General features: G+C 42.2%; 1 protein-coding gene across 2 annotated transcripts in view; it reads left to right on the forward strand.

Moving 5' to 3' along the window:
- The window catches only part of RORA (RAR related orphan receptor A), a 683,527-nt gene that overhangs the window by 276,028 nt on the left and 397,178 nt on the right, over positions 1 to 10,321 (forward strand). Inside the window, exon 1 of one of the 2 annotated variants that reach the window (XM_023532540.1) lies at positions 375 to 470. The exons of the other annotated variant lie outside the window; for it this stretch is intronic. Coding sequence (XP_023388308.1) covers positions 380 to 470 — 91 coding nt within the window. The 5' untranslated portion in view covers positions 375 to 379. Of the gene's footprint in view, positions 1 to 374; positions 471 to 10,321 lie in introns of those variants that run through there. 2 annotated transcript variants of the gene reach the window in all.

Below are 10,321 nucleotides of genomic sequence, written 5' to 3' on the forward strand. Positions count from 1 at the left end.
TTGGGCTTGGTTCTGACTCATAGGAGTCAGAACCACCTACTGAGTCATTTGTAGGAGCTGTGGTTTCCTGGGAGGCTTCCCAACCAGTTACCCGCCCTGCCAGTGGCTGGTAGCATGCGAGATCTGAAGGGAGCCGCTGTGCCATGGCTTCAGGCAAATGCAAAATTGCACATCTTGAGCTGTTGCATGGAAATCATTTCCTTGCTCTGCATAGAGAAACTTGGCACTTGGTAGTAACAGATAAACAGACGAAGCTTTTTTTCTTACCTGCTAATTGTTTGATCTTAAGGAGGCTTCAATTTCCACAATTATTAATGAACAGTTGTGACTTCTGAGTGAATTGATGGTTCCTAATGGTTTATCTTTAGGAAGGTCCAGAATGTCCCAGAGTTTACAAGAATCTGCCTTCTCCTGCAACCACTTGCCTGAGGATCCTGGTGGGAATGGAATTTGGTCCAAGTCTGCTCATGGTACCTCCATTTCTTATGTCTTGATATACTGCATCTCAAGCATCTTTGCCTTCTTGGGTCTCTCACATTTCCCCATAGTAATCTTTGAAATTTCAAGCGCCATGACATCTCTCCACTCGGAGGGATAACAACATTGAATTCAACAACATTGGTACTGCTGTGTTATTCCAAACAGAAGGTGCTCCTTTACCCTGACCACTGGATTTTTTTTAAACATCTCAATTCAATATTTTTCTAGAGATTGCTTTTAGAATTCAGGATTAGAACAGGTCCCGTTGGTAAATTTCTAACCCTACTTTCCAACATTTAGTTTGCGTTGAGTGGAGTGCCAAGCTAATTCACTGACTCAGCATGGTTCCTTAACATCGAGCTAATGTTGATCAAATGAATATTTAGCTGGAGGACTCAGCCAACCCTTTTGGGTCTGAGCTGTTATCATTGTGAGGCAGAATAGTTTGGGTAGAAGACTGAGATTTTAGCCAGAGCACCTCGCTTTTTTTGGTTAGGAGGAACTCATGGTGACCTGTGACCTGTAAGGAGCTCTCCTGTCGAACGAACTCTCTGTGTGTGCAGGGAGAGGCAGTTTTGGCCCTGTGCAAGATGCTCGGGAGCATTAAGTCTTGGCATCAAGCACACAACTTTTGATACCAGTGCCCGTTTTCTGTAGGCAAAATAAGGCCACTTGACAAAAAAAGAAAAGATAATCAAATGTCGAGACTTGAAAGACTCTGGGAATTGGGGAGATTGGCAGAGCCAGACTTCTGAACGTGGAGCCAGACGTCCCCCCTCTTCAGCTGGGTTCTGCTTCCCCAAATGAGCCAGATGAGTGAGTTAGAAAGAGTGCTTGAGTGGGGAGTGGGTGTCTAATGGTGGCAGGGGGTCTAGTAAAAGCCTGGGGCTGCACATTCCCTTCCGGAATGAAGGATCCGTGCTTGGGGTCAGGGGGCAGCCTACCTCCCAAGGCCTCATACCTCCTCAGGTCTGCCGGGCCCCACTTATAGGCCTCGAAACGTTCTGCTGCTATAGTGAGACACACCCTTCACTTTCCCAGGTGGAATTTTTTCACAGAAGGGGAGTTTTTCCTCATGTCCTTAACCAGTCACCCTTCCATATGGCTTGCCTCTCGACCCTTTAAAATGTATATGTATGGGCTGAGTCCCTCTCACAACACTGTAAAGGAGGAACACACACATCCTTTTACCATCAGAGAACAGATCACTTCTGCTTTTCAGGGACCACTTGCTCATCTGACTCAGCCTTAAGCAGAACGTTAGGGCCCTCGCCTGGGAAAATGTGAGTCCATGTCATTTTAGTGCAGACTGGTTGTGCCCTTCCCGTCTCAGCCACTGGGCTAGGCCCTGGGGTTCTGAGAGAAATGAGCCCAGTTCTCTCCTCATGGATGTCACAATCTTTAAAGGCTAGCGGGAAGCAGGTTATGACAGTCACACATGCTACCTGTGACTATAGAGGTGGGTCCCATCTCAGCATGGTAGAGATAATAGGGAATCTACCTTGGACACTTCAGAGAAGGCATTTCGAAGCCCAAGTTCTCTCAGTAAGTTGGGCACAATTAACTAGTTGATTGTTCTATTAATTCCAAAGTGGGGCAAGAATGTCTCATGTCCAGAACCATTCACAACATTAGCTAGAGGAGGCTAGATTCCTGGCCCCTTGCTTCTTTAGGTGTTTTCTGTGACAATCCCAGGACTTTCTTAGAGCATTTGTCATGCTGTGCCATCTGGTGTTGGATTGCTTATGTATTTATCTTCTCTCTTTGTATTGGGAAGGAAGGGATCTGGTCTCAGGGACTAGGACCGTATTTTACTCTCAGATCAATCTCTCATAGCCCCACAGAAGATGCTTAAGAAATTGGATCTCTCTGTCTCTTCACTTGTATAGACCTTGAGAATGGAGGCAGGAGGATATGCTTCCCCCGCCTCCTGCTCACGAGTGACTAAATAGGGCACACCCCAGGGGCTTACAGTATTTATTAGCTGGCAAGATAAGGGGGGTGTGGGAGGAGACTGGTCTATCAGGTCCTATGTACATATTGAGTTTTTCAGTTCGTACATGCTCTGCAGAATTTAGATAAGCAGAGTGATGAACTAGAGCTACGCTGTCTAACACGATAGCCACTGGCCACATGTGACAATTTAAATTTCAATTAATTAAAATTAAATAAAATTAAGAAATTATGTTCCTCTCTCACACTAGTCACATTTGAAGTGCTCAGTAGCCACAAGTGACTGCTGGCTGCAGGATCAGCACAAATATAAAACCTTTCTATCTTTGCATAATGTTCAAATGGACGGCACTGGAGACACCAAGTAGCACTTGTTGACTCAAACTATTTATGTGCCATAAATCATACGCATCCGAATTACTGGAAGGCAAGGGGAAGAGAAGAACTTGTCAAAATACAAATCCCTGGTTTCTCCCTCCTGAATCAAAATCTCTAAGGGGTGGGAAAGTCTAGGAATCTGTATTTTAAGAAGCACCCCCAAACGGCTGTTATGCAAACTCACATTTCAGGATCAGCACTCCAAGGGATGCTAGAAGTTAAATCACAAAGCTGGAAAACCTCCTGGTACAGCAATTCTGAGCATCTGAGATATCTTATAGCACTTTCCACTCCAGGGTAAGGTTGCCTAGCCCAACATATCCAAGAGTATGTGACTGGAGCTTTCAGACTGGCATCTGAGGGCACCATCTCAGTAAAGTACTGGCTGTTCTTCCACCAAGTAGTAAATAGTGAAAAAAGAGGCTGTCCTAGCATTATCTCCCCCTTCTCCTCTTGCAGAACCAGGAAGATGGAAATAAACTCGCTGTTCCCCTTGAGCATGTTTGAATCACAAGTACCTTCCCTCTAAAATAAATTTATTTCCTGCTGCCTTAGTCCCAACAAAGACCAGCCAGTGATGAATACTGGACTTCATAGCTTATTTGTCAAAGCAGCACACCTGTGAGGATTCCTGTGGAAGATAAATTTTGGTTTGGGGGAGGGGGGTCCTGGAGGAGGAGAGAGATCTGGCCAGGAATAAATCTTAACATGTTGCACCAGACGGTGAATGAGCGTTTGCCTCACAAGGCTGGCTCTCCTGACAAGGTATGATAAATTACCCTCTTTGTTGACACCTTCATTGGGTTATTTATGGCTCATTAATTGAACCAAAAAGGGACCTTGTAGACCCAGCAGGGGCACCTTACAATGCTCCTCCAGTAGACCCAGCTCAAAGAGAAGAACAAAGGAGGGGATGGGGAGGGGGCACAATAATGTGGCTGCTCTTTGGTTTGAGACAGTTTTCACCAAGGAATTCAAGATTTGTTTGGGGGAGGAAAAAAAAAAAAAAAGAACAACCTTTGGCAGCTCAAGTGAACGTCTCTGGGGATGATTAGCTGTGCACTTCACTCCCAGCCTGTGCTGCTGTCTGGCACACTCTAGAGAAGCCTGCGCCTAGTGCTCTGTATGTGATTGCCATCTTTGCTTTAGGCTTGCCTAGAAAGTCAGCATAGCACAGGAGAAACCATCAGAGGACCCGAACACAGTCCTAGCTTATTCATGAATTTGCTGTGGGACTTTGGGGAGGTCATTGATCTCTCTGAGTTTCCGATTCCTTCCTGGTGAAGCGAGGGTTTCAGATTGGATCATCTCAGCCTTTTTTAGTTCTAAAGGGTCTAAGAAAACGACAGTTTGCTCTTCACTGCTCATTGTGTTATTTAACACCTCCATTTCAGATTATCGATTAGTTTATTCATTTGGTAAATAGTGTCTTCTGAGGTCCTGCCGTATATGAGGTTCTAAGGCATGCTGGGTATGTATAGTTGTGTTGTTGACTTCCACGAGTTTGCAGTCTAGAATTTTATTTGTGTTTTCAAGAGCTGGTTAGTACTTAAGGATTCATTTAATCCTTAAGTACTTATAGGATAGTCCCTTGTAATAAACTCTTTTTTATGTAACAGCAAGGAACATGCAGTATTTTCAGCTAGTGTGTGTGTGTAAGGTTACTTATCCAGGGTGTCACCGTGGTCCATACGTTGTAAAAGATTGCCTTTTAAAATGCCAGGTGTTTTCCTTGTTGCTCTTGCTTTCCAGAAGTTTCCATCCTGTGGAAAGAACTTCTGAATAAAAGGAATGGCAACATGATTTCGTTCATTTATCTATCCAGTCATCCATTTAGTCATTCTTTTATTTTCCAAAATTTTACTACTTACTCTCACCCCTGTGTCAGCATCTGTGTTCACAAAACAAATGAGATGAAACTAAAGAATTCAAGGAGATTACACTCTGGTGGGAAGGTAGAGGCACTCCACAATTATTGAGTGCTATTATAGAGCCATTCCCAGGATTCGACAGGAGCACATGGAAGGGAGCATAACTGTGCTTGGGGACTCAGAGAAGGCTTCCAAGATACTTAAGTTAGATTTTAAAGGAAGGGTAGGAGTTTTGTGAGCAAATAAGGCAGAGTATGGCAAAGAGTAAAAGCACAAATATGTACATCAGCTGTTTGAAAAATGACAAATAGTTGAGCCTGGTCGGACTATAGTGTGAATTTAAAAGGTGGGAGGCTCAGGGTGGAGGATGAAGCTAGAACAGGAGCAGATCTTGAAGAGGCTCATGTGAAATGCTGAGAAGCCTGCTCTTTGTTCTGAAGGCCATGAGGAACATGTAGAGATTTATTCATAGGAAAGATATGGTCAGATCAATATTTAAGGAGCTCCTCTGGTGCCAGGGTGGAGTGAGCTTTAACATGGAAGAGACCAGGGGAGGAAAAACCTGCTAGATGACTATTACAGTCAACTAAGCAAAAGAAAATATGAGCCCCAAACAAGGGCATGGCTGTGAAGAAGGTGGAGAGAGCACAGGACTGAAAACACAGGACTAGAAGACCTTGGTTCTAATCTCTTCAATATCTAATCTCTGTCAGTAACCAACTTGAATTATTTTCTCTATAATGTGCATCCTACTCTGTAAAATGAGGACATTGGACTGTATGGTCTTTAAATCTCTGACATTCTATAAGGATTGGGTTTCTTAATCTCTTGTAGTTAGAAATGGGAAGAGGAAGGAAGGGGCTAGGTCTATATTTAAAATTGAGAGAAGTGTCATTTAATAATAATGTTTGAAATTTTCATCAGCTGTGTCCTGCTAAGGATATAGATGGGCCTTGGTAAATGATTATTGATTAGTTTATTCATTATCAATGTTACAGCTGATAATACGGCAAGTTCTTTGCCTACATTCCCAGACTCACACATAAGATTTCCTTAGGACTCATACAAAAATAGGAGTAGTAGAACTCCCATTCTGCTCAGGCATCGATTACCTGGCAGCTAGAAAAGAAAGCTCTTGGGGGTACTGGTCCACACATGCTAAGTACTTCGTATCAGTTACGTGAGAAGGATGAGCTTGACTAGTGCATACACCCTTAGAAATTCATTTCCCCTGTTCAGAGAGAGCTCTACTCTTTTCAATTCTAATACTTTTTTTCTGATACTAAAAAAGAACATGCTCACTGTGAAAAGTTCAAACTGTAAAGAAGGGAGGGAGAAGCAAAATTTATCCCAAATCTCGAGATCCAGGTAATAAGTTAACATTTCTGTGAGTATCCTTCCAGTCATTTGTGTATAATAATCTAGATATATTTACATGTATAGGCAATATCACATAAACTGTCTTATTCAGTCAATAATATCTTCTGGATGTCATTTGTGACATATTTGTGCATCATCATTTTTATGATACATAGTAATTCATTCATCAATAAATTATAATGTATTCAACCGATATGTTAGTATTAATGGACATTTAAGTTGTTTCCGATTTTTCTTTTATAAACAAGATTAAGGAACACCCAGGTACATGTGCATTTGTCAAATTATTTCCTACTGCAAGGGCAAGGTATATGCCTGTTTTAAAGTTTTGCTACATGTTGCCAAACATGCTCTCTGGAAAGATTTATCAGTGTACTTAAAATGCGATTTAATGTTTTGTTTCACTGGAAAGCCAGTATTCCAAGGATTGGGGCTGGGGCAGGATAGAGACAGGAAGTCGGTGGTCTATTCCCCAAGTGACTCTATTCCCCAAGCATTGCTGAGTCCATAGGCCCGATGAGGGTGTGAGAATTTTCCAAGGGCTCATAGAACATGTAAAGAGTCAAGGTGCCAGCTGATGCCAGGTCAGATAGAGTTTCTTCCAAGTTCTTCACCTGGATGGCTGACCCTGCATCTTGGGACATTTGGCTTTTGAATAGTGATGTGTTAGTACTATATGTACAGACTATAAAAAATGCAAATAGAGAGAGGTCTCCAAAAGTGTTAGTGTATACTGTCTAAAATAGTACCTTCTCCTTGCAATGTTTTCTGGTCCCTGACCTGGCAGCCTTCTGTCCTAGGTGGTCAATAGCAATTCCAATTCAGTATACTCCATCCTGCTGCCCTTAGGGGTCCTCCATATATGTCAGATCATTCAGGCCAGATATGGCTTCAGCAGATCTGATCATTGCTTAACACCATGTGATGAGTTAGAGTAGAATTCTTCAACCATTTTATTTCCATTCCTGCCAAGCACAGAGTTTCCATCTATTTATGCATTGCTGGTTCATTCAGCAGTATTACTAAGAACATATGTTATTGCAGGCACTGTGCCGGGCGCTGAGCAGCACATAAAAATGAGTAAGAACTTACAGGTTCATGACATTTTGAGCAAGAAGGAATCCTGACACTCATCAGGGCCAATTTCCCATGCTCCTGTAGAGGAAACTGAGGCCCAGAGAAGCAATGTACCCCCACCTCCAATGGCCTGTCTGCTTATCTCTGCCCAGTCAGGGGTAGAGTACTTTTCCTGAGTTGTGGAACTCTTGGGCCAAAGCTCCATGTGGGCCTCTCTAGGGATGGCCTTGACTCCCCTCTAAGGATAAACAGTCCTGCAGGGTTAGAGGCTATGACTGGGCCATACAGACGCTGTGTTGTTCGTACTGTCGGACCCTGGGGATGCAGAGGAAACAGAGAGGTGTTTTGTGGACCCTAACAATGTATATAACTCGATATCTCTGGGCTGGCCTCACCTGTCTGGCCATCTCCTTTAGATGTGAATGTGGGAGCATTTTAAATGCTCCTTCAGAAATCAATCCTATTTAGAGAAGACAGGTAATCTGAAGGTGACAGACTCTGAGCTGGGAGATGTTCCAACACTGAGAAACTGACAACTTTCAAACCATGCTATTGAGAGAGACTTCTAGAATTGTGGCTGAAGCTGGGATCCACCTATCAAGGTGTGATGTGAAGGAACTTTCTGAATTGGTAGATTACCTTTGAATCCTTTCAATGCATGTTCACCACTCTAGCTGGTTCCTTCTCTTATTCCACCCTGTATATTGCTGTCTTACCAATTAATTTACTGTCTATTTGTGCTTTGCTAATTAATGAGGAATCTGAACATGGAAAGGTTAAGTAACTTGCCTAAGAGCCAGCAAGAGTCAGAGTTGGAATTTGAAATCAGTCTTCTGACCAAGTTCTGTTCTTTTCCCAGGCCTGCCTTTGTTGACCCTTGGGTTTGTGCACTGACCAGTCACATGAATGGCCAGGTGAGAGGGTCAGCAGGAAAGAGGCCTCTCTGCCTGGAGATTTGAAGGTGGGCTAGGAAAGACTCTTTGCCTTAACAATTTGTTCTTACCACAAAACATTAATTCCTTTGTATCGTAGAAGCTTTCTATTAAGAATTCCCTCTCAAAAATACAGCTCCCCACTTCAGTAGATTAAAAATGCAACCATATAATAGAACTACATGCATTATATTTCATTAGAATTAGAATAGAATAGAATAGAACAGAATAGAATAGAATTTGTATTTCATTAGAAATAGAATTCTATAAAACATGATGAGTTAGAAGTATGATTATGGACATATAAGAAATATACTCACTTATAAATATATGGAAAAAAATCTAGGCTCTGTAATTTAAAAGGACTATAGTATGTGGTGACTTTAGGTTTATTCTTTATTCTAATCTGTGTTTTTAAGTCTTTGTACCATATGTATATATTAGAGACAGTGATGTGCAATAAGATAGTTTCTGAAAATTAAGAAACTATTCATCCCAGTTACTTGCTTAATTTCAATGAGTAAAAAAAGGATGGAATAAATATAACTCAGCACCTCCCTTCCATTCTCCCAGCACCCATATTGGTTACAACTTAAGCCTCAGGGAAGTCATCAACTAACACCTTCGAGAGATGAGTTGTCAACTAGCTAAGAGCCAGAGGATTTTTTGTTTGTTTGTTTGTTTGTTTTTTGTTTTTCTGAAACAGGATAGATGGGTGACAGGTGAGAGAAGAGCAAGTACCAAGGTGAATTTCACCACTTGGTAAGTTTTCAATGGGCTGACCCTGCCTGTGCTCACCTCCTGAAACAGTGCCCAGCTGCCACCCCTAGTAATGGTCAGCCATCCAGCTCCGTTCACAGCAGAGTCAGACATGGACTAAGTAGAAAAAGAAGGCTTCTTAGCACCTTCTCATTCCAGCTTCCAGGGTGACTTAGTTGAACCATGTCTAGCACATGGCATGCCATTGGGTGAGTTAGATGAGAGGGTTCCTTCTGGCAATTCTGGGTGAGATTGTTGCCACTGTGATTGGTGGTAAGGACACAAGAGGTGCAGAAGGTATAGAGCAACTGGCAAAACAAAGTTGTGTTGCTGTGGAGCATTCTGAACGGCATCAGTGCTTTGTCTAGCAGTTAGTTAGTTTTTAGGTGTAAATTAATAGATGGATCAATACAAAGTCATAAGTAAATGCATTCTAGAATTGGGGACACTTTTTAAGAGTTGGAAGAGAACCTAGAAATTACTGGAAGCCCAGGGAACTTAGTAGCTTGCCTCAGGTCACCCCAAGAATCAGAGAGAGAGGTAAGGACAGACTGCATACCTCCAACTCCCAGTCCAGTGCTTTTCCCATGGGCTTACTCTTATTCACTAATTTATCCCACATGCATTTGTTTTAAGACCTACTGTGTGCCAGGTGCTATGCTGGAATGGGGAATCCACAGATGAATAAAATCAGGGCCCTTACCTCAAGGCCTTCATGATCTAGTTACAGAAGACAGAAATATTCGCTAATTATTTAATAAAATGCAATAAGGTACCCCTGCAGTTCAGGAGACGGTATTTTTTTTTTCAAGCCATCAGCACAAGGTAGAACACTGCTTGGGCATGTGATCTTGCCATTGCTCAGACTCAGAAATTGACATCCAGGGTACAAGATAACAACAGGATGAAACTGAAAGAGAAGAGGGAAAAGATGCAAAACGCAGCTTTCACCTTAATTTTGGCAGTGTGTACATGTGAGGAGCTTGAAACACTTGTTTCATCTAAACAATTGAGACCAGTTTTATACTGTGTGACAATAGTAAGTGCTCTCCTATTTGTATTCACACTCTTGGGGTAAAGGGTCTTTCCTTTATTGTGTCACATCTACTTTTGACAGTGACAGCAGCCATCCATGGTTCTAAAGAGTTCAGAAGAGTGCTACAGACAGAAACTCTGGGGGTTTTCAGGAGCCTTCGTAACAGCACTTTTTCCTTCTCCACCATTCTGTGATTGGTGGTAGATATCATAGACAGCCTTTCTAGCCATTGCCCTTGTGATTTTTTAAGAGATTAAATGAATGAAGAATGAAAAAATACACACCAGTAGACCTTGTTTGGATCTCGATTTGGGCAAACCAGTTATAAAAAGACATTCTTAAGGTGATCAGGGAGACTTGATATGTAGCAGTAGTCGTATTTAAGATTAATGATGTTATGATTATGTTTTTTAAAAGTTATTTCTTAGAAATGCAAACTGCTCTATGTATATATA

The sequence above is a fragment of the Pteropus vampyrus genome, unplaced genomic scaffold, assembly GCF_000151845.1.
Source record: "Pteropus vampyrus isolate Shadow unplaced genomic scaffold, Pvam_2.0 Scaffold85, whole genome shotgun sequence".
NCBI lineage: Eukaryota > Metazoa > Chordata > Mammalia > Chiroptera > Pteropodidae > Pteropus > Pteropus vampyrus.